Consider the following 25,327-nt stretch of genomic DNA (forward strand, 5'->3'; position numbering starts at 1 on the left):
TAGCATCTAGTGCCACAATGATTTTGGGAGTAGGTTCTTAAATGCCCCTTACCCATTTAGCCCATCCTCCCTCCCACAACTCCTCCAGCAACCGTCTGTTTGTTCTCTGTATTTAAGAGTCTTTTATGTTTTCTCCCCCTCCCTCTTTTTATATTATTTTTGCTTCCCTTCCCTTATGTTCATCTGTTTTGTATCTTAAATTCCTCATGAGTGAAGTCATATGATATTGGTCTTTCTCTGACTAATTACACTTAGCTTAATACCCTCTAATTCCATCCACATAGTTGCAAAAGGCAAGATTTCATTCTTTTTGATTGTTAATACTCCATGCTATATATATACACCACATCTTCTTTACCTATTCATCCATTGATGGACATCTGGGCTCTTTCCATACTTTGGCTATTGTCGATAGTGCTACTATAAACATTGGGGTGCATGTGCCCCTTCGAAACAGCACACCCATATCCTTTGGGTAAATACCTAGTTGTGCAATTGCTGGGTTATAGGGTAGTTCTATTTTTAATTTTTTGAGGAACCTCCATACTGTTTTCCAGAGTGGCTGCACCAGCTTGCATTCCCACCAGCAGTGCAAAAGAGATCCTGTCTCTCCACATCCACGCCAACATCTGTTATTGCCTGAGTTGTTAATGTTAGCCATTCTGACAGGTGTGAGGTGGTATCTCATTGTGGTTTTGATTTGTATTTCCCTGATGATGAGTGATGTTGAGCATTTTTTCATGTGTCGGTTGGCCTTCTGGATGTCTTCTTTGGAGAAGAGTCTATTCATGTCTTTTGCCCATTCCTTCACTGGATTATTTGTTTTTTGGGTGTTGAGTTTGATAAGTTCTTTATAGATTTTGGACACTAATGCTTTATCTGATATGTCATTTGCAACTATCTTCTCCCATTCTGTTGGTTGCCTTTTAGTTTTGCTGATTGTTTCCTTCACTGTGCAGAAGCTTTTTATTTTGATGAGGTCCCAATAGTTCATTTCTGCTTTTGTTTCCCTTGCCTCCAGAGACATGTTGAGTAAGAAATTGCTGAGGCCGAGGTCAGTGAGGTTTTTGCCTGCTTTCTCCTCCAGGATTTTAAGGGCTTCTTGTCTTATGTTTAGGTCTTTCATCCATTTTGAGTTTATTTTTGTGTATGGTGTAAGAAAGTGGTGCAGGTTCATTCTTCTGCACGTCGCTGTCCAGTTTTCCCAGCACCTCTTGCTGAAGAGACTGTCTTTATTCCATTGGATATTCTTTCCTGCTTTGTCAAAGATTAGTTGGCCATATGTTTGTGGGTCCATTTCTGGGTTCTCTATTCTGTTCCATTGATCTGAGCGTCTGTTTTTGTTCCATACTGTCTTGATTATTACAGCTTTGTAATGCATCTTGAAGTCCAGGATTGTGGTGCCTCCTGCTTTCGTTTTCTTTTTCAAGATTGCTTTCATTATTCGGGGTCTTTTCTGGTTCCATACAAATTTTTAGGATTGTTTGTTCTAGCTCTGTGAAGAATGTTGGTATTATTTTGAGAAGGATTGCATTGAATATGTAGATTGCTTTGGGTAGTATTGTCAGCTACATTTTAGATGCTCAACAGTCGCATATGTCTAGTGGCTACTGTAAGAGACAGTGCACATTAGTGTGGCTTTTGAGGCCACCAAGGCAAGTTTCCTGAGTGATGCTGTTTGGATTCTGATGGGCTGCTGTGTTGATGTGGATTCGTTTTATAGCTGCTATCAGTGCTTGAGCCGGAGCCATAATTGAAGGCAGTGGTATTAGGGGGACCTTCTCCATATATAACCTGAGGAGAAAGAAGTCACCTCTGTAGATTCAAAACAGCCTCACTCCTTCTTCACTGTAACTTCGGCCTTAGCTAGAACCAGGAATAGGCCTAATTATCCTGGTATTGATCTGGACCTCATGTAGTTACTTCCTCAGCTTCGCTCTGCAAATGTGTCCCTTATAACAATCCCCCAAATGTATAATTTGTTACTGTGCTGGGAAAACACTGTGCTTGGCATCAATGGTAGTGTGACCATCTTGATTCGGAAAGAAAGAGGAGAGGGTTTGTGAAGTCAGTCACCTATTGAACAATCATATCACTGCAAACTATCATTTCTATATAGCATGTTGTAATGGGGTTAATCTAAAAGTACTGTAAATCTTCTAAAAACCTCTATAATACTATTTTAAAAATCATTGCAAGCAGAGTCTGCCTTAGGCTAAAGTGTATATTCAGTATACTCGGATTCTGTTGTCTCTCTCTTTCTAATTGGTGATGATGACATCTTTTATGTTAAAGAGTTATGTAAACATCCTCCCTTCTGGGCCAAGTGCCTTTCTCTGCAAAGATGTCAGATCAAAGTGTAGTAAAAACTCATCTGACCATTTCCCTCTGCATCGTTCCAAACTCACTAGCCCCAAATGTTGTTCTGTCCTGTTGGGGAAGTCCGTGCTCTATCTTGCTCCTACTAATCTTCAGAGATGGGACCTTTACAGTTTGTTGCGGGTGTAGAGGCAGTGACACTAGCCAGTGCAGACACACCTCAGGATTATCTGACCCTAGGGAAAGAAGTGGGGAGAATTTACCACCAGTGTCCTCCAATATCCACTGGGGGCACCAAGGGAGTCAACAGCCTCTTGCTTCTGGGTGCTCCCATGTCATAAAAGTTCCAGGGCATAAAGCAAGAGACATGCTATGTAGCTAAGGCCAAGTGCTGTCAAGTTATACCTGCTCAGAGCAGTTTATTGTGTGAATGGCAGGGTACAGAGAGGGCCCAGAGGATATGAGGCAGGGCACAACCAAAAAAAATAATTACAAATAACAATAACTAAAAAGTCTACGGACTGTATGAGAATGTTTTCTGTTGGTGCAGAAAACAAAACTAAGTATTCTGGTTGAATTTTTCTGGCAAAAAATGTAATTTATTTGTTTGGATACAGAATGTATCCAAGGAAGTGAAATGAGCATCCAGTTGGCCAAGATTCCTCCAGTCCAATGTTCTGACTGTTTTCACATCCTACTTCTTGGTATCCCCTGCACAGCTGCCTTTGTTCCCAGTTTGTTGGTCTCTGAGAATGTGGCCAAGCAAAGCAGGTTGTGGTTTTATTGATAAAGTTTCTTACTCTCCTAATCTGATGGCTCACAATGAGTCAATATGTGGTTTTTGCTGGGCCTTTAGGTAACGCAACTGTCATTCCAATAGACTGCAGCTGCCTGCACTTTGGTTGGTTTGGATCAGTGCCTGGGTTGCTTCTCTGCTGGCTAATGGTAAAGGGAGGTCAGCCAAGTCCATCATAGATCAGGAATAAAGCTTTATAACATTGTTGAAGGGAGGAAGCTACGAGAAGCCAGAAAAAGGGGAGAATAAAAGAATGGTCCTCTTTCTTGGCAGATAAGAAAAAGCATGCTCAGATGTAAACTGGGGTTCTAATCACAATCGTGTCTAACAGGATGAGGAAGCGTGGTTACATGGTGAATTGCATCCCTCAGGGGCACCTTGACGGAGCAACCTTTATCATAGTTTTCGTGTTCTAGTACAGAGGTCTGCCTGCTCATCAGAGCCATGGTCAGGTATGCTAGTTGTTCTTTTAGGGAACCTACAAACAGTGCTCCTTACAACTTCCTGAATTATGAGTCTTGATCCAATTAAGATACAAAAAAATAAGTTAGATCAAAGACCAAAATACCAACCTTCCTGCTAATAAAGCTGATACTAAAAGTTGCAATTGGTATCTATGGGTAGATGCACTCCTTAATACTGGACGCCAGAATTAGGCAGACTTATCTACCTAGTCACAAGCTGAATTGGAAATTCTCAGACATCCCCTATGGGGTAAGCTGCTTTCACACACAATGGAGAACAGAGCAGATCACTTGCTATAGGTGGGCAGGTGGCTGTCATGGGAAAGGTAAGAGGAAGATGTTATGCAAACCACTTGGTTCATAACAAACTCATCCATCTAAATAATCGTAATCTTCCTCTCAAAAGAAGAGAGACCAATTAACTTAACTTTTCAAGATGCCACTTTTCCGTAGGTAGATGCATCATGAGAGAGTAGAAGCAAGTTTACAGGTAAAACACCAGCTTTTTCTGAGCAGTACACGCTGGTCAACTTGCACACCGCCCTCCCCTCCCCCCACCACTATCTCTTCTTTGTGGATGGGCTTGCTGCCAGATCCTGTACCTTCACGCTGTGACTCATTCTGTTGCTGTAGATTTTTTTTTATGTTTTTAAATTTATTTTTGAGATAGAGAGCGTGAGTGGGGTAGCAGCAGCAGCAGAGAGAGCGGGGGATAGAAGTGGGCTCTGTGCTGTCAGCAGCGACCCTGTGTGGGGCTAGAACTCACAAACCGCGAGATCATGATCTGAACCAAAGTCTGACACTCAACTGACTGAGCCACCCAGGTGCCCCAGTTGCTGTAGATTTTGACTCCTCTGGGTTAGTACTGAGACTGATAAAGAAAGGATGACAAGGAAGCTAAACTTTATGAAGAAAGTATGTTTATACCCATTTGTTTACTCAACAGAAAAATAAATCTTCAAAGATATTAAGATACATACTATATTTCAGTGATTCTAAGAACCTTACTTGATCACACTTTAACATCTCTGAAGTCATGATATGCTTACCACTAATGGGGAACACAGATTATTTAACTGGTATTTCTCTTTCTAAATGGTATGTAAAATAATGATGACTTATAATCTATAGGGTCTGAGAATCAGTAAGTATCTAATAAATGAGGAGCCTAAAATTTGTCACCTGGGTTGTGTGACTTCAAACTTCAGAATATTTTTTGGCCCACAACACTTTCCCCCTGAAATATGCAGGCAATTAAGGCAACACGTGTTTCATGTTTTATGCAAATGATTTCCTCCTTTCCCCACAACCCTTCACATACTGCCATCCAAGTTGGCATTCAGTCTTGCTTGGCCACATCTGCCCAGAATTACATTCTCGTGGAGCCAAATTCCTTCTTTTGTGAAGCAAAGCTTCTTACTGAGTTCTGTGAAGTGCACTGATGATATGTTCACTATCACAAGTTGAACTAATGTTGACTGAATGTTCCAGCAGCTGGGCCTTGTTAGAAGAGTAAACTGGGGCTGACGCTTTATGTCAACTCAAGTGGAATGTGAGGGAAAAGGCTGGGGAACTTTTCTTATTGCTCAAGACTATTCCCTTTTGCAATCAAGAAATGTGGGAAATAACTGAAGTGATTATTTCATAGTTGATTTCTCAAGCAATACTTTGGCATTTTTTTCAAATTCATCTTAAGTGTCTCCTTCATACAAAGTGTGAACGAGAGTATGCTACCTGCCACTGAGAATCTGACATGACATAAAAAAGGAACCACCGAATGCACTCTTGACTAGTAGAATAAGAGAGGCTCAGAGAGGTGATATGGGGGTTTGAAGAAGGAAGAAATCACATACGTATGAGAGAATTTCTCTCAAGCAGAGATGGGATTGAGACTTCTGGTTTCCTATAATGTCAGTCTCCAATAGGGTATTTGGAGACACTCTCATGGAAAGCAAATCAATGGTAGATAAAATATTTTTTTAAAAATCTTTTAAACGTTGGGGCGCGTGGGTGGCTCAGTTGGTTGAGTGTCTGACTTCTGCTCAGGTCATGATCTCGCGGTTTGTGAGTTCGAGCCCCACGTCTGGGTCTGTGCTCACAGCTCAGAGCCTGGAGCCTGCTTCGGATTCTGTGTCTCTCCATCTCTCAACCCCTCCCCTGCTCATGCTCTGTGTCTCTCTCTCAATAATAAATAAATGTTAAAAAAATTTTTTTAAAGTAAAAAGTCTTTTAAAAGTTGAACAGCCAAAAAACAATAAGGAATTATTAGATCAAGATTTGAAGAAAATCAGGAACTCAGATAATAAGTGGAGTATAAGAGCCCCTTTGTCCCTAAAGCAATTTGCTAATTCCCCTAAATCTGAACTTTAATTTTGATCACCCACTTATAATGGCCAGTCTAATAGAAGACTGTCTTCAATAAGTTCATAATCCTGGAGACTGCACAGACAGGATGAAGAAGAACCAGGTGTAAACCAGCCCTCGACCATATTTCACATTGAATGGCTGAGTCCAGGTAATATTAAACTTCAAACTTGGAGATTTAAGGTGGTCCTGGACTGATAGAGATTTGGAACACAAATCAAGTTGGAGAAAGGCAATGAACAGCATATGGTCATACACCATCATCAGGTTCAATATACTTTGCTTCCACCAAGGATATGACCACATCCATGCAGACATTGACATTGTATAAGGGTGTGTGTGTGTGTGTGTATGAGTGTGTGTTGATGACACTATAAATTGACACTTGTAGTTATTACCACGTTTTAAAACTGGTATCTTTAATGACAAGGGATCTGCCTACCTTTGCGATTTTCTCAAATGAAGATACTGGGTGAATATTTACGTCAAAAATATCCAGCTCAATATTTTACCTGGATTACATATCTTTCTTGCCATAAAATGGTTTCTCTTATTCTAACAGTACTAAGTATTGAGTAGTGAGTTCTTTCAAAGCATTTCTATCTTCAAAATATCTAATCATGCATCAATGTCCTTTGAGAATTTGTAATTTAAAAAAGCGATTTTTCTCAAAGCACATGACAGACATTTTCCTGGAGTAATTGGAATTATGGAAAGGTGTCACATATCTGGTGCATGCATGCTATCGCCAGCATCATTAGTCATTTGAAATATGAGTATAAAATACAAAGGATTTTTTTTCCTTTCAGTCTCCATTGTTAGATTACCTTCAACTTTCTGACTCCCACACGCTGGCATGTCCCCGAGTCCATCCAGAGACCTCTTCTCAAATTTATCTACAATCAAGACCAAGGGTAACTTACCTAGGTCCATGGCTTTTATTATCACTTGTATGTTGAAGATGCTTCCACTCATGTCTCCACCTCTCATCTTTCCTCTGAGCATCAGGACGGATGTTGCAACTATTCAACGTCTCCAGTTCGGTGTCTAACAGACACCTCAAACATGGTAAGACCAGAAGAGAATGCTAGTTAACCCTCCAACACAAACTTACTTATCCCTCGTCATCTCTTAATAAAAGGCACCGCCATTCACAGACCAAACCTGCGTTGCCTGCCTTGATTTTTCACTTTCTTTTTTTCACCCCCTGCCTCAACTCTATCAGCAAATCTGTCGACTTTACCTTCAGCATTTATCACTCATTCAATATTTCTTGCTCTCCTGACTGTTACCTCCTTAGTCCAAGCCACCATCACTGTCTCATAGGAACCACTGTGACAGCCATCAAACTTGCCTCTTTGCCTCCTCTCTTGTTCCAAATCCTCACTGTCCATTTTCTACACTGTAGCCAGGGCGATATTTTTAAATGAAACAAAACTTTTCACTCTTTTACTCTCAGCCCTTCAGCGGCTTCTCATTACACCAAGAATAATATCTAAAACTTTTCCATGGCTGCAAAGTTCTTTATCACTGTCCCCATCTACCTCTTCAACTTCATTTCTGAGACCCCCCCCCCTTTCATTTATTCCACTATGTCAACCTTCCTGCCCTACTTATTCCTTTAGAATGTGCCATTCACAATTTTATTTCGGGAACTTTGCTTTGCTCTCCGTCTGCCAGGAATGTTCCTCCACCAGATATTCGCATGACTTGCTCCCACATTTTATTTGGTTCTCTGTTCAAATGTCCTTTCCTCAGAAGAGTATTCCCAGAATATCCTAGCAATTCCCTTGCCCCTTCATTTTTCTTCCTTGCCCTATTTAATTTTTCTGTTATAAACATCAGAACATATAGTAATGCAACCTGATATTATGCGATATATTTGTTTATTTGTTATTGTCTTGTGTCCCACGCTATGATAGGAACTCCATGAAGACAGGGCTTTACTGTATCCTCGGTTTCTGGAAGTAAGGCAGGAAATGGAGGTGCTCAACACATATCTGTTGAATTATTAAGTGAATGAATGGATGAATGCCAGTTTGCCAGTCTCTCTCAGATTACCTGGAAAGGAGTTTTCATTTACTAATAGGCATAAAGCTGGGTTGGTCCAAGACCATGAAAGATTCTTTTTGCTCTCCATTTTCTAGAATCTGGCCTTGGAAACTGGTTAAACTTAAATAAAACAGTTATTTGTTTATTCTACATTACGAGATTATTAAATCTATCCATTCCATTGTATCTGCTTGGGGGGATAATAACAGTGCTTACATCATAAGATTGTTATAGAAATTTGAGAATGTAGAGTAAAAAAGGTATTCTAAGGTACCTGGCATATAATAAGTGCTCAGTAAGTATTCTCTGTTGCCATTAATGTTATTGCTGTTATTTTAAATTTAGAGTTTCCTCTTTACCAGTAATGGGTTACTCTCCCTCTCCCTGCCTTGCATGGTGGAGCATTCATTAAATTTTGTCTATGTGTCTATATGTCTATAATATTGTCTCTGTACGATATAGGCCGCTCTGTCCTCACTTTGCACAGAGGTGTAGGGTTACAAAAATGACCATTTAAGAAATTTGTGCATACTGGAACCAGAATCATACAAAGCAAGGGCTGCCAGTATGTTCGACTAATTCTCGTGATAGTCTTTTTTTTTTTTTTTTTTTGCCAGAATTCTGAGTCACAAGAATATATTCCTGTGCTGTACCCACTTCGTTCTTCATTGCACTTGCCTTTGCATCAGTCTAACTGTGAAAGACCTTTTCATGGTGGCTGCTTTTTTGGCCTTTGCTGTGTTATGTGTAAATAAAATGGTCTTGTTCCTTCTCATCTTTCATTTCTGATTTTATTTATGTGGCTTCTTTCTCTTTTTTTTTCTTAAAAAAATTTTTTAATGTTTATTTATTTTTGAGAGACAGAGAGAGACAGAGTGTGAGCAGGGGAGGGGCAGAGAGAGAGGGAGACACAGAATCTGAAGCTGGCTCCAGGCTGAGCTGTCAGCACAGAGCCCAACACTGGGCTCAAATCCATGAGCCACAAGATCGTGACCTGAGCTTAAGTCTGACACTTAACCAACCAACAGAGACACCCAGGTGCCTCTCTTTTTTTCTTGATGGAGTCTGTAGAAAGTTTATCAATTTTGTTTCTTTTTTTTTAAAGAACAAGTTCTTGGTTTCAGTAAATAATCTCACATTGGAGTTTTAGAGAGGGAACTCACTTGTCCCATTTCTCCGTGAACCTGTCTAGTCTTCCACGAACCCTTTGGGAATATATCCCACCAGTATGGGATATATTTTATATACATAAAAATTGGGTATATCAGCTCTTTCCCACTTTGCATACAAGCGGTATAGTTATCTGCCACATTCACTGTCCTCACCTTACCACTTTCTCTCCATTTCTGAGATGAGGTTTTTGTGAAAGACTAGTTTATATAATTTTCTTAGAACTTCTTTCGAAGGACAATGAAAGAAGCAAATCCCCAGAAAGGTGATAATTCATAACAGGCCATCCCTGAACCAAGTCTTCATTCTTAATCTTTGAACACAACCCTTTTTTGTGCCATTTTGTCAAATTTGTTACAACCAAATTTGCCATACAACAAAAGTGTCCTTCTCCAAATGAATCATGTCAATACAGGTACATATAATCTTTTCTTTCTTTAACCTGACAGATAAATGCATTAAGCTCTGCTTGTACTGAGTCTTGTCAGGTATCTGAGGTTGGGTCTTCTGGTCCTATCTCCTGTTCTCCACTGAGGTCCCGCACAACTTCACAAGCAAAGTAAAGAGGATATCAATTCTTCCCTGCTGGCTTTATTCTGCCTTCCCTGCTTCTCTCTTCTTCTAGGCCATCCCCTCCTGCCACCCAAAAAAGATATCCATAATCACTTAATACAAGATGAAATTTGTCAGCTTAACAGCTATACAAATAGCCTCACAGACTTTAAAATCTAGCTTGGCCTTGACTAGAACACCTTGCTGTAGCTACTGAATAGATGGAAAAGGCACTTTTCCGAGAAACAGGATGACATTGCACATATACATATGAAAACAGAATCCCTAAATATAAGAAAAAATTGCCTGGAGTGTTGACAGTCACCAATTTTGAGTGTAAGTTAAGGGATGGAGGGGAAATGCGGTCAGAGAGCAAATTTGACTTGCCTTGGGGTGACCATGGTTTGAATAGATAGTATTTACCTCTCAAATGTGAAGCAAGCTGGTCATTTTCTAGATCTCAGTTGGGCTGAATAGTGCATCACCTCATTTAACTGTCAGAAGGATTAGAAGTCTGGGCATAAACATCTGTTCAGAGTTATTAAGATATAGATATTTGGGGATATATTTCTTAAGACAATTCCCACATATAGGAGAGAAGTTAGCAATAGCAAAGTCAAATGGGGTGACATCCTATTATTTAAAATAACAAGCTGGGAACAAACCCTCATGAAATACAGTCCCCTAGCCAGCCAGAATCCCATCTGCCCAAAGAGAGTAAGACCAGCTTTTTCCTTATTTCTTCCCCTTAATTATCCACCTGCCCCTAAATTTCTTCCCCATTGCTCTGTTGTAATGCTTGAGATTCCACTATTGCAATCATTTTGGGGGGCTAAGGCTTATTCAGTTTTCAAAGTCCACTCACTACTAAATGCCTACTTCATCAAGCTCCCACTTACCTTTCAAATCTGAGCTCCTGTGTGACCTCTTCTTTGGATTCCACCCACCCACCCTGTCCCCTGGTTCTCCTGGGCAATTGAAGCCACTCTGACCATACTCTCATTGCTCCTGCCCTGTCTGTCTGAGTTCCCACCATATGAACAACTCCTTGTAAAGTGTCTTTAGAAGGTTTGATGGGACAACAAAACAGAGAGTAAGATAAGGGGACCCAAGGGTGGTGGTGAGGGTAGGTAGCAATTATAAATAAGCTGATTAGAGTAGACTTGAGAAACTGACATTTGAACAAAGACTAGAAGAGGTGAGAGAGTTAGCCACAGAGATATCTGGAAATAATATATTCCAGGCAGAGGAAACAACCAGAGTTAACAAACATTCAGTCCCTAATACCCTCACTAACAATAGGACCTCACCTCCTGCTGGGTTCTCCTCGATCACTCTCTTCAGGCACATTGACTTGCTTAATGACCCCTGAACAACTCATACATACCCTGCTTTAGGGCCTTTGCGTGGCTTGTTTCTTCTGCCTGGAATATATTATTTTCAGGGGAGACCCTTGGGGGGAGTGGGGAAGGGCAGACCTAAGGCTTTGTTGGCTATTATAAGAACTTGGGCTTTTCTGTGAGTGAGATGGGAAGTTATCAAAAAGTTTTGAGTAAAAGAATGTCATTATCTGGTCTATGTTTTAAAAGAACCACTGTGGCTATCGTTTTGAAATAAACTGTGGGGGTGAGGGTGGCAAGTATAGAAGCAGAAGTCAATTTGGAGGTTATGGTATCCCCAGGTGAGAGGTAAGGCTAGCTCAAACCAGGGAGGTAATAGCTGACGTGGTGGAAAGTGGTCAGATTCTAGATATCTTTTACAGGTAGATTCTCCAGGGGTTTCTGACAAAAATAATGTCTAATGTGTGGGTAAAAAGAAGTCAAGAAAAACTCCAAGATTTTTGGCCTGGACAATTGGAAGCCTAAATTGCCATCAACAATAATGGTGACTTGCAGGCAGACCAGATTTTGGGGGCTGACCAAGAGTTCCATTTTGGATATATCAATTTCAAGACGTCTGTTAGATACTGAAGTGGAGTTGTTCAGTAGGAAGTTAGATGCACAAGTATGGAGTTCAGGAGAGGGTTCAAGGGTGGCGTTCTAGGTCTGGGAGTCATTAGCACATTGATGCCGTCATCAGGATCTGTTCTTTTCTCTTTCTAAACTTTGAAATTCTTTCTCTCCTTCTCTACTCATTGTACTTCTTTTGCATTAAAATTTTTTTCATGTTTGTTTATTTATTTTGGAGAGACTGAGAGAGAGAGAGAGAAAGCACATGCAAGCAGGGGAGAGGCAGAGAGAGGGACAGAGAATCCCAAGTAGGCTCTGTGCTGTCAGCATGGAACTTGGCTCGGGGCTCGAACCCACAAACCATGAGACCATGAACTGAGCCAAAATCGAGTCAGATGCTGAGCTGTCAGCACAGAGCCTGACACGGGGCTCAAACTGACCAACCATGAGATCATGACCTGAGCCGAAGTCAGACACTTAACCGACTGAGCCATCCAGGCAAGCCCAGAAGTTCCTGTTCTATAAACTTATGCTATAGGTATACTCGTATGACTTGTATACACAAGAAATGAATACATAAATGTCACTAAATCATTATTTCTTTTTTTTTTAAGTTTATTTATTCTGAGAGAGAGACAGAGAGAGAGAGAGAGAGAGAGAGACAGAGACAGAGAAACATGTGCGTGAGCTGGGGAGGGGCAGAGAGAGAGGAAGAGAGAGAATCCCAAGCAGGCTCCACACTCTCAGCATGGATCCTGATGTGCAGCCCAATCCCACAAACCATGAGATCATGACCTGAGCTGAAACCAAGAGTCAGACACTTAACTAACTGACCTACCCAGGTGCCCCCACTTAAACTCTTAAAATATTTACCATGTACACATTTTCTTTCAATAAATATGACACATGTATCTATTTGCTGATGTAAGTTTGAGCCCAGAAATAGCAAATTAAATAAAATTAAGTGACAGTAGGAATATGGGTCCCTTTTTTGACCAGATGGTCTCAGGGGTATCAAAATTTGAATGACACCAAGAAAAATGGGTCAGACCTGGGTCCATCCAATGTGTTTCGAAGCAAATCTTAATAATGGATAATTTTCACAAAGGATCTGATTAATGGTCATTCTTAATTATTGGCCTGCCTTATAGATGAGAGATTCATCTCATCTACTGATACCTGTGTTTTAGAACAATCACTTTGCAGTGAATAAGATGGATTGGAATAGGAGCAGACTGGAGTCATGGATACTAGTTTGGAGGTATTTCAGGGAAATGGTTGAAAGTTTGAGAAGGCCAGAATTAAGACAGCGGCAGAGGGAAGAGAAAGGAAGGCTGGATGAGTGTGGGAAAGAGTGGAGAAGAGGCAGCACCTAGAGCCTGGCTGGATGTGGGGCAGGACAAGGTCAGTCTATGATGACCCCTAAATCCCTCGCTTAGGCAGCTGGATGAACTGTATGTAATAAAATAGAAAACCAGAGGAACAGTGGGTCTGGGGAAAATAACAAATGCATCTCCTTCACCTTGAGCTCTCTGGCCCATGGGGTAGGGCATCGTCATGGGTGATTGTGTGTTTCAGGGCAGGATGAGGATGCAAGGTAAGGGGACAATTCTTTTCAGCAGTGACAAGAATTGAATCTCAAGAGAGGAGAAAAATCCCTGTGGGGATGATGAGTTCTGGAAGGAGGTTCGGCTAAATTAAAATGATAGCATATTTTTATTGGCACCAAGAAGAAAATACAGAAGACAGGCAGCAGTCCAGATCAAGATTATAGCATGTGACGACCTAGTGGGGGAAGACTGCTATTGCTGGCAAGGAGTAGCAGTCAGGATGTCTTAAACAGCCTGATGAACTGCCGTGTCATGAGGAAGAAATGCACCTCACCCAGAAACACACAGAGGGTCTCTTTCTGGAGATTTTATGTCTCAGCATCCCACAGTCTGGGTGTAACCAGGGTGGAGCTGGTTCTGTTAACTAAAGCGGAAGTAATGGAGATAATGGAGTAATGGAGGATAAAAATCAGGATTCCTGGCTTCTCGCCTTGGCTCTGCCACGATCTGGTTTTATAATATCTGGCAAGTCAGTTGGTCATGTTGATTTTAAAACTTCCTCTGTGAAATAAGTTCAAATGTGAAGCAATTGTTATTTTGACAGTTTATGTAATTGAGGAGCAAATAACCCAGACTTAAGGGGGACGGAAAGGCGCCCTGGAGGAGGTGATATACAAACTAGGATCATCCCTCAAATCTTAGTTCCTTTGTATGTTAGGTCAGGTTCAGGGGAAGGAGGCAGGGCAAGGGGAACCAATTTAACCGGAGACAACAGTATGAATATGAGCTTTAAGCCAAGAAACGGAGACTAGCTTCACAAGTACGAGCAGTGTGATGTGGTCCCTAGAGCAGAAAGAGATGAAAGGCATTCACCTCTTTAGTTCTTTTCATTTGCTTTCTAAAATACATACTAGTGTTGACATTTTATAGAAGAAGACACTAAAATTCTGAAATAGGATCTATCTGCCTCAAATCCTGTTTTAACTACCGATTTTTACCACTTCCCCAGAAGAACACATGAAGAGGGGTGGGGCAGGGTGGTGGTGGAGGGGCAGTAATGAAGGTACACTTTTCTCAATACATCCAAGCAGGTTACATTTTGAAAAATTCGTTGAACCTAAGAAAATCATAGTGAAAAAATGTAACATGTGTGAGACGGTGTCAAACCACCAACATAAGGAAGTAAAAGATTTCTAGTAAAATTAGTCACATAAATGAATCACTAACCGTGGCTTCTTCTTAGGAGTTCACTGTATCCTTTAGGCATAATTAACACAAGCCAAATTTGGTGACCTTGATTCTTCATAAATGTGCATAAAAGGCCACAGCAATCTGATATTCTTTTACAACTATTTCATCCACAGCAATTCCATTTTAGTTTATTTTTTAAGTTTATTTTATTTATTTTGAGGGAGACGTATAGACAGGGCGAGTGGAGGAGGGGCAGAGAGTAAGGGAGAAAGAGGGGGGCTCAAACCCACGAAAACTGTGAGAAATTGTGAGAAACCTGAGTCGAAACTAAGAGTGGGCTGAGCCACCCAGGCGCTCCCACAGCAATTCCGTTTTTAAAAAACCACGTACGTATTCCAAAGATGTACCGCAGGTGTGACCTTTCCTTGAGCCCTCCTTCTGGAAACACTTGCCACACGGTATAGGTCATGCTTATTCATTCTAAGGTCTTTTCTCTGTATTTTGGATCTGGCAGGTTTATTACAATGTAGTGAGGTGTGAATTTTATGTTTCTATGATGCTTAGAATTTGTTGGGCTTCTAAATATGAAAATTTCATCTGTCTACAAAATTCTTAGTCATTAGTGACAATTTCATCTGTCTGCAAAATTCTTAGTCATTATTGTTTCAAATATTACTTTTCATCCATTCTTCTCCCCTCATTGCCTGGAATTCGTTTCAGAAGTAATTTAGATATTCTCAATACCATTCTTGAAGTCTCAATCTTCTTTTTGTACATTCTGTATTTGCATCTCTCTAGCGCATCTTAGATTCACGTAAAACAATGGTCTCTCTAGCTGAATCTAATCTATTGCTTAAGCCCACGGAGCTGTCTACCAGCTACTCCGGAAATGGCCTGCCTCATCCTGGGGTGGCTCCTGACCATGTCTCCGTGGTGTGTTTACACTCTTCTGTTCTAGGGTGCTAGACCCTGAGTGGATACATGACATAAACTGTGCCGATTAGATCCCTTTCTCTTGAAATTTGGAATTTGATATTCTAAAATATTCAGTCTTGTGCTTGTGGTCCTGAGATAGTTCCTGCAGCAAGCCCGACTTGAGGGCTAATTGTTGATATACAATACTTCATGATTTTTCACACTTATTTTCAAAGCAATTTTATTTTAGCATCTCCTCTTAACAATCCTGAGCAGGAACGAAAAGGATTTGATTTTGTTTTGTTTGCCACGTTTTCACATTTACAATGGAGTGTAGAGAAGTGAAGATACTTGTTCAGAATTGCAGACCTTCGACCTTTTGCCCAGGGCTCTTCCAACGCATGCATATCACCTCTTGAAGGCACAAGAGTCTCTCCTGAGGAAATGCATTTTCTCATTTGTCTTTGTGTTTCCCTTTCACGCATGAAGACACACATGGAGTGATCGAATCCTTCGAAGGATTCAATTCATAAAAACTCTTGCTTCCCTGAGAACCATTTCTTCATTCTACAGTGGTGAGTCCCAGATTCCATGTTTGTACCATGCGACCACTATCCCTTGCCACAGTTTATTGGACCTCTGTGGACACCTGGCTCGATATAGCCAATGAGATCTTCTCTTTCGGGAATCAGACATTGAATCTTAGGGAAAGCAAGTTATTTTTTTGTGGATGACTTGTCATAGAGACCCAAAAATCAGAGAAAAAAGAGAAACCCCAGGCCAGCAGAGAGAGGCAAAAACATAACAGATGACAAGAGGAAGTCCTGAGGACTCCAGTGTCTAGGGACCGAATTCATTTCCACTATGGACTGAATGTTTGCGTCCCTCCAAAGTTCGTATGTGGAAATCTTAACCTCAATGTGATCGTGCTTGGAGGTGCGGCCTTTGGAAAGTAACTGGGTCATGAGAGTAGAACCCTCATGTATGGTATTAGTGCCCTTATTTTAAAAAAATGGTCAGAGAGCTAGCTCTCTTCTTCCTCCATGTGAAGACACAGCAAGGAAATAGCTATTTGTAAACCAGGAAGAGGACCTTTTCAAGTACTTGGCCTTTCTGGCACCCTGATCTTGGACTCCTGGCTCCCAGAACTATGAGAAATAAGTTGTTGTTCAAGCCACCCAGTCTAGGGTAATTTGTTAGCAGCCCCAACTGAGAACATCACTCATCTGTTAAAACATTTTTATTTTCAGAACGATAAAAAAAATTATATACATATATATTCTCTCAATATGGTGTTGCATATCCAGAAATTCTACCTAAAAGAAGTTAAATGGTTAAAACACAGCCTTAGTTCTGCATTTCCTATTTCATCTTTCCGAGGCATCATCCTCATGATCTTCCTTGGGTCTCAATGGTCTTAAATTTCCTTCCCTTCCTCTTCCAACCTGATGACTTTACAGTTTCCTAGGGTGGGTTGCCTCTACTCTTGGCTGAGGTTATCTATCAGGTTTGCTTTATTTAAGAGTAAATTCTTAAAATTTAAGACCAGTCTATCATACAACTGTATGAACCCCATTTTCTTCTTATTAAATGCATAGATCTTATAATGAATGAAAAATTCCTGTAAAAGGAGCATTGCAGTTTTGACAGCTGTAGATAAACAACCTTATTTATACTGAGATCCAAGGTTGTGGATGACTAAAATGGGGAGCAAGTTAAAGCCTTTGGAACTTAAAAGTTCAAGCAATCCATAGGCCAGAGTGTTGATAAGTTAATCAAAAAAATGTTGATGTCATTGAGAATAATATCAAAGGATAGGGTCAAGTGAAAAGCAGTGATCAAATGCCAGAGTGCCTTAGGAAGTTAACTGGTAGGGAACAGCATGGAAAAAGTGGACTCTACTAAGATGTAGTGAGCCTAACTAGGAAACCTCTAACCTACTATATGAGTTTAGAGAGTATTCTTACAACATAATGGAAATTTCATAACCCTCCCTTCCATTATTCCCTCACAAGTAGCCAACCACCTGCCTGAAAATAATGTTTAGGTTGTCAGAATAAGTAAAGAAGGCAGTTCATTTTAGTCAGAAATTAGCATAACTTGATGCTACTCTGAAAGAAACCTCTGGAGGATGTCCAAGCTCACGATGATACCGAGGGCTTCCGATATCCACAGGATGTGATGTTCCTTGTGTGACCATCAGTTAGGGGCACTACAATACAAACAGAGTAACAGGTGACTATACAGATACACAGGATTTCCCATGTGTGGCCCCTTGTAAGAAAATAAGAAAAAACCCAGAAGAATAAAGAAAAAAATCTCATGTATTTGGTAAGCTAAAAACAGATAGCAGCCATAATTAAGCACTTTACATGTATTATCCCATGATAGAGCAAAGTAAGAACAAATGAAATCATGTAAATCTCGATGTTAAGTGAGTTATCCAAAATGACATAAATTATAGTTGTGGATCTGGAACACTAACCCATAGCTCTATGAGTCACAAACCCGAGCTCTTCCCACCACATTATACTACTCAATTGCCAAGGTGATCCCCTGGTGAATCATAGTTCCACATACCCTTAATTCGTTTTCCTTTTTTAAATTAATTAATTAATTAACTGTTTTTATTTTAGAGACAGAGAGTGTCAGTGGGGGAAAGGGGCAAAGGGAGAGGGAGCGAGAGAATCTTAAGCAGGCTCCAAGCTCAGTGAGGAGCCTGATGGTGGGGTCGGGGCGGCGGTGGGAGGGGGGGGGGGTGGTTGGTGATCCCATAACCCTGGGATCATGACCTGAGTCGAAATCAGGAGTGGGACACTCAACTGACTGAGGCGCCCAGGCACTCCCTTTTCATTTTTTAATTTAAAAACCCACAAAGTTTAGTTTTTCTAATATGAGTCATAATCTCTGTCTTATGCACTGCGTTGGTTTAGAAATCCTACCATGACTTTTTTTCCCACAAGTTAATCCAAATACACTCCCATTATCACCTGCCTGTCCTTAATGTATCTTCTCCATTCACCAATTTGCAAATTCCATGTGAAGTCTAGATTCTAGAAATGTTGTGCTGGAAGTAAATTTTTTTTTCTAAAGGGATTTTTTTTTCCTTAAAACTTCTTTCACCAAATGTGTCTATTGCCTGCCTACCTTATCTGCATAAGATAGTTTCTAGCAATATTAGATCATTTTTATATTTAATGGGGATACTTATAACACAGGTCAACTTGGATATCATGTTAAATAGAAGGTAAGAACCAATGGTTCTCAAACTTGGTCATGCATCAGAATCTCCTGGAGGGCTTACTAAAACACAGATGTTTGGGCCCGACACCCAGTTTCTGATTTCAGTATGTCTAAGCTGAGGCCTAAGAATGTGAATTTCTAACAAGTTGCCAGGTGATGATAATTCTGCTGGTCTTGGGACCACACTTTTGGATTCTCCGGTATAGACTCATTCTAATCTTACTGTAATTTTATTCTAATCTATGGCAGAGTCTGTATATATTCATAGATATCTTTAATTAAAAGAAAAGAAAGGGAGTTTGAATATGAGAATCCTTCGAATATGAGAATCCTTGGCGTTAATTATACCTGTTGATAATCTTTTTGATAATAATCATCACCCATTCAGCGTTAGGATCCAAACAAATTAATTTCCCATCTTCCAATGTGACTCTGGAAAAAAAAAAAAAAGAGCATTTTGGTTAAGTAATAATTGTACATAATTGAATAATGTTTTAAATGTATTGATTAAAATGGTATCAACATGAAATTTTATACTTAAAATGGACATATGGATTTCTCAAACTACATTAATACTATTATTGGAATATGACTTTCAGTCATACCAGTATACACAATGAAATTTTAAAAATCAATTAAAGAAAAAATTTTTTCTTAAAGTTTTTCAGATATCAAGTATGCAGCAAACATTTAGTAGACTTATGCTACACAATTGTTAGACTGGAAAATCTACACAAGGGTGATATCTTCCGGGATTCCAGTTATCAACCACTTACTCTATATTCTTTATCATTATACCTGGGCTAATTGTGTTAGCTTTTGGGACCTCATTAAAGTCTCATTTATTACTGGGGGAGAGGAGAACATAAATTGCTTATTTAAATTAATTCTGAAGCTTAAGTTGCTTCTATAGTTTTTTTTTTTTTAAGTTTATTTATTTATTTTGAGAGAGAGACAGCTGAGTGGGAGAGGGAGAGAGGGAGAAAGAGAGAATCCCAAGCAGGCTCTGCACTGTCAGCGCAGAGCCTGATGCAGGGCCAAACTCAGGAAACTGTGAGATCATGACTTCAGCCAAAATCGGGAGCGGATGCCTAACCACCCGAGCCGCTAGGACACCCTGCTTCTATAGTCTTAAACTCTACTTCGCAGAACCACAAATCTCTACCTCTTTGAAGTTCATTGCATGAATGGAGGACCAGATCATAATAAAAACGATAATGATAATAACGTAATAATAACCCCTTAGCAAATTACTAATACACAGATAGCCACAAAGCATCATACATAGTGGTAAAACCTCGAAAGTATTTAATTTGAAAGCAGAAAGAAGATAAGGATACATGCTATCACCACAGTCATTTCCACAAAGCTAGAAAGATAAAAGGCATAAAGTTGCAAAGGAGGAAAGTAAACTGCCATTATTGCCAGATAAACTACTCAAGTAAAGAGTTGGTGGTTACAAAATCAATACAAAATTTGGTCTAAATGCTAATAACAACTAGAACAAAATTTTATAAAGTTATTCTTTACAATAGCATCAAAAAATATAAAATGGGGGCGCCTGGGTGGCTCAGTCGGTTGAGCGTTCGACTTCGGCTCAGGTCATGATCTCACAGTCCGTGAGTTCGAGCCCTGCGTCAGGCTCTGTACTGCCAGCTCGGGACCTAGAGCCTGCTTTGGATTCTGTGTCTCCCTCTCTCTCTGCCCCTCCCCCACTCATGCTCTGTCTCTCTCTGTCAAAAATAAATAAACATGAAAAAAAATTTTTAAAAATATATAAAATGACTAGAAATGTGGGGTTTTTTTTTAATAATACAAAAGAAATGGAGACCTTTATGGAGAAAATCATAAAACTTTGGTTCAAGACATTAAAAGAAGACCTTGATAAAGTGGGTTTCTACGGGATTGATAAAATGGGATTCTATGTTCTTGAAATAACTCAGAATCATGAGGATGTCAATAATTCACAAATTAATCTATAATGTCAAAGAAACTCAAAATTATGATGTAATTAGTGCAAATTTGCAAGCTGATTTTAATATTTATATGGAAGAGCAAAAATCCAAGAAAATGTGCTCTGAAGACAATGGAAGAATTTTCCTTTCTTTATGTTAAGAATTACTATAAAATGTTAAAGATAGTGCACAAGTAAAGACAAATCGATTAATGGGACAGAATAGAGGGTTCAGAATTGAGGGGAACTCAATTTACCGAAGAATTAGCCCTGCGTATCAGTGGGGAAATGATGATATCTTAATAAGTAGTGCTGGAATAATTGATGAACTATTCGGAAAAATAAAATAAAATTGAACCAATCTCTCACATCACATACTAAAATCAGTTCCAGGTGGGTTAAAGTCTTAAATACAATGGAAAAAAATTGTAAAAGTTTTAGAGGACAATATAGCAGAATATTTCTGTGAAGTCTGTGAAGGAAAGTTTTTTTGAAACAAGACACTAAATGTGCCAACCAGAAAAAAAAAAAAAGCATATTGTTTAACTCGGTATGTAAAAAATACAAATTTACATTAATTGAAAGGACACCATAGAAAGAAGGAAAATACGAGCCGCAAATTGGAAAATGAGTTTTGCTATCCCTAAATCTGACAAGCGATTAATACCCAGAATATGTAAAAAAATACCTGTGAACCAATAGGGAAATGATAGTATCCTAGTGGGAAAAGAAGCAAAGAAATGAACAGAAATTTCACATAAAAGGGAACATACATGCTTATGAACACATGGAAAAAAAACACTCAACGTCATTAATAACAGAGAAATGCAAATTAAACGAGCAATAAAAGATACCGTTATATACCCATCAGGTTAACAACACCAGATATTGGCCAAATGTGAAACAACAAATGGTTTTATGTAGGAAGGAGTGTTCATTGGTACTGTTACTTTGTAATACAGTGTGGCATAACCTAATAAGGTCAAAGATGTGCAAACCTTAAATGAAACCCAGCAAGTAATATGAGAAACGCTCATATACCTGAACCATATATGGAGGATGTTGATAATCGCAAAAACGTGGGTAGAACCCAAATGTGCTTATCCAACAGTGGACTGGATAAGCAAATTTGGTATTTGTTGAGTTAGTATTCCTACAACGGGATACTAAGTGTCATTTAAACTGAATAAAGGACAGCTAAACATATCAGAATGCATGTATTGCAGAATAAAATGTTGAATAATAGAATTAAGTCAAAGAGTATATACAGCATGATGTCCTGAAGTTCAAAAGCAGGCTGTCTTAGTCCATTTTGGCTGCTATATATATATAAAAAACACCACAGACTGGGTGGCTTAACAAATACTATTTCTCACAGTTCTGGAGGTTGGGAAGTTCTTGGTCAAAGTGCCATGGATTTGGTGTCTGGTGAGAACCTGCTTCCTAGTTCATAGAAGGCCACATTCTTACTCTGTCCTCACATGTCGGAAGGTTAGGGAGCTCTCTGTGGTCTCTTTTTTAAGGGCACTAATCCCTTTGTTGAGTGATGAGGGCCCCACCCTCATGACCCAATCACCTCCCAATGTTTCCTCCTCCTAATAACTGTAACGCTGTGGCTTAGGATTTCAACATATGAATTCGGGGGTGCATTCATTCAATCCACATTCAATTCACGCACATTCAATCCACAACACAGGCAAAACTGTAATTGTTTTAGATTTCATACATAGATGGTATAATGATTTTTAAAAAGCAAGAAACAGCAGCTCAAATAGTAGTTATTTCTTAGCTTGGGATGGGTATATGATTCCGAAGGTGTATTAGTTTGCTAGGACTGCAACAATATACCACAGACGGGGTGGCCTGAACAACAGAAACTTAGTATCTCACAGGATGGAGGCTTTAAGTTCAAGATCAAGGTATTGGCAGGTTTAGTTTCTTCTGAGGCCTCTCACCTTAGCTTGCAGATGGCCATTTTCTTGCTGTGTCCTCACAGTCCTTTTCTTTGTGTGTGTGTGTGTGCATTTCTAGTGTCTATTCCTCTTATAAGGACACTAGTCATGTTGGATTAGGGCCCAGCCTTATGACCTCACTCAACCTTAGTTACCTCTTTAATGATCTTATCCCCAAATACAGTCACACTCTGAGCTTTTGGCTGGTAAGACTTCAAAATACAAATTTAGAGAGGACACAATTCAACCCAAACACCAAATAGGTGTTTTGCATGTTCAGGCTTCTGATATACGAATTATATTCTAGATTTTGGCCTGGGTGGCAAGTGAACAGATTTTGTTTTATTACTGATCTTTAAACTGCATGTATATATATTTATATACTCTTTTGTATGCATGTTAGACAGAATCCTAAGACTCACCAAGCTTTCCTCCCTCGTCTCCAGGAAGACAATGAGATATTACATCCATGATTATGTCATGTTACATGGCAAAGGGATTTGGCAGATGCAATTAAGGTTACTGATGAGTTGACTAAATTAATCCAAAGAGAGATAATTCACATGTAACCACGTGGGCCCTAAAAGCAGAGTTATCTCTGGTTAGTAGCTGAAGAGAGATATTTGAAGCATGAGATCAGATCAGTGTGGGATAGATTCTTAGTCGTGGATATGGAAGAAGCTACGCGGAAGAAACTGAGAGTAGCCTCTAAGAGCTTCGAGTGACCATGAGCCAATGGCCAGAAAGAATATGGATACCTCAACCCTACAACTGCAGAGAACTGATTTCCGCCAACAACATAGATCATCTTGGAAGTGGGTTCCTCCCAGATCCTCCAGACAAGACTTCAGCCCAGCTGACATCTTAATTTAAGCTTTATGAAACCCTAAGCAAAGAAACTGGTCAAGCCATTGGCCTACCGACTTACAGAACTTTGAGATAATAAATGGGTTTATTCTATGCCACTGAGTTGTGATAATTTATTACTTAGGAGTGAACCAAAACACTATGTATGATATAGTTCAAAATTTTAAAAAGTTTCAATAAAATGCAGAAGTGTTCTCCCCAGCCTCTAAGCTCTATATTTGTTGAGCTTATTTCTGATGCTTCAGAAAGATTGTCACACCGGCTTTGAGAGCCACTAAGCCATACGGACTCACTATGTTGCCCAAGTGTATAATAGAGAGATCTCTAGAAAATCAAGAATCACCCATGTATTCTTACTGAGGACCATGTAACTTTGCTTCTTGCACATATTCTTTGACTTCAAAGGCCACTCAAAAGAGTTCACACACTAATCATGTTCCCATTTGAGAGCATTTTACTTTTTTGGAGAGGGTACATGACATTTTCCGAGAGCATAACCACTGGACACTTATCTTCCCACACTGTACATGAATCATGCTCAGGGCCCTGGTCTCTGGTACTCCCAACGTACTGTATTTTTTTTAATGCGAATGTCCGCGTTGCAAAGCCCAATCCTAGAGGCTACCATTCTCCTCCACACCTTTACTACTTACATGATTTCTTTCCTGCTGCAGTGAACACCTTCGGGTATCAACTGGACATGTTTAATGAATTTCGGAGAAATAAGATCAGAATGTGTCTGAATACACTGACATCGCAACTCTTGCCCCTCACAGAGATTGGCTGTGTAAGAAAAGAATGGCAAAACCCCGAGTAAGAACAAAGATAGCGGTTATGTTTTTCCTTTATCCATGCAGCAGGACACCCAGTTCCCAAAATAAGTACCGGTAGGCTAATTTAGAGAGACAAGCATGCAAATCTAATCACCTGCTATTTTTATAAACAAACATTTATTAAGCATCTACGATGTTTGAGGAATGGATACGCGCACTAGACCAATAATTCATTGCTTAAAAGTATGCATGGTCAATAAAATAACTTATTTACAGATACAATCAACTTGATTTCCTTCTATGAAAAGTTTTTGACATAAAAATTTTATGTGAATTCTATCAGTTGAAAGAGGCACTTTCTATCTGTCCACTATCATTGCAATAAATACCCCTAAACTTATTTGCAGTAATGCTCCTGCTGTTATCTTGAGTAAGACAAGCACAGATCCTTCCAGTTCAATAAATCCAGGAAGCTAAACATATTTTTAAAATTAATCCAACAAGAAATTCTTTGACACCCCACAATCTAAATACATGTTCTGCCAAGGTTTCAATTTTACAGTTGCTATATTTTGCTCAATGCTAAATACAATCTCATCAGCTCTCGAATCTTTTCTAAATTTTTGCAATGCCTAGAAGGAAAATACAAAAGCTGTAGCTGCTTTACCAAAGATGCTCAGTGCAAAGACAGCCAGCAGGAGGAATCTTCTTTGTGAGCTCTCAGCAGCCATGTCAGTGCTTGATCTTGATCCTAGTCTGAATGGTGGAATCAACACCGCAGCCCTCTTTTATGTGCTTTCTGTAGCCCTGGGAATTTTTTGTTGTTCATGCACTCCCTCTTCATTGAAGGATGAAAGGAGCAGTTTATTAAGTAGTGTGTTTGCCACAAGCCAATAAGGAAACTGGGTTTGCTTTTCGAGCTTTGTTGTCGTAAGGGAAAGGGGGGTTGACGTTAGGGGGCAGGATATGAATTCATTGAAAGGACAAATGAACCTGTTATTTCCTAGGGAGGGAAACTGCATAATTGTGAAGAGTTCCATGCCAGTCAGTTAACAGTGGCTTACACAATGGAGTAAGAATGTCTATGTACTTTTTAAAGGTCATGTTTGTACAAAGTAAGTAATTAAGATGCTTTTCCCCAGTGTGGTATTTGCTTTTAGCTTTTAGGCCTATTTGGCATAATCCCACTCAAGGTGATAATAGAATCTGCCAAGCT

At 39.7% G+C, this 25,327-nt stretch overlaps 1 protein-coding gene across 1 annotated transcript; it reads right to left on the reverse strand.

The window, feature by feature from the left end:
* Positions 1 to 16,547: 16,547 nt before the first annotated feature.
* Positions 16,548 to 24,965, reverse strand: LOC109277737 (interleukin-8-like). Its single transcript, XM_019467662.2, has 4 exons — positions 24,779 to 24,965; positions 23,992 to 24,121; positions 18,914 to 18,997; positions 16,548 to 17,534 (listed from the first exon to the last, which is right to left on the reverse strand). The coding sequence occupies exons 1-4, from the start codon at positions 24,840 to 24,842 to the stop codon at positions 17,522 to 17,524; spliced, it is 291 nt and encodes a 96-aa protein (XP_019323207.1). The 5' UTR covers positions 24,843 to 24,965; the 3' UTR covers positions 16,548 to 17,521.
* Between the last annotated feature and the right edge of the window lie 362 nt (positions 24,966 to 25,327).

This window comes from Panthera pardus, unplaced genomic scaffold, assembly GCF_024362965.1.
Source record: "Panthera pardus isolate Hobbes unplaced genomic scaffold, ASM2436296v1 HiC_scaffold_13, whole genome shotgun sequence".
Lineage (NCBI taxonomy): Eukaryota > Metazoa > Chordata > Mammalia > Carnivora > Felidae > Panthera > Panthera pardus.

Excerpts from the sequence above, each read along its gene's own strand:
- LOC109277737 (XM_019467662.2), bottom strand. The coding sequence starts at position 24,842 with ATGGCTGCTGAGAGCTCACAAAGAAGATTCCTCCTGCTGGCTGTCTTT. Across the intron at positions 24,122-24,778 it reads CTTTGCACTGAGCATCTTTG|CCAATCTCTGTGAGGGGCAA; the intron begins GTAAAGCAGCTA and ends TTTCTTACACAG. Across the intron at positions 18,998-23,991 it reads TGCAGCAGGAAAGAAATCAT|AGTCACATTGGAAGATGGGA; the intron begins GTAAGTAGTAAA and ends TTTTTTTTCCAG.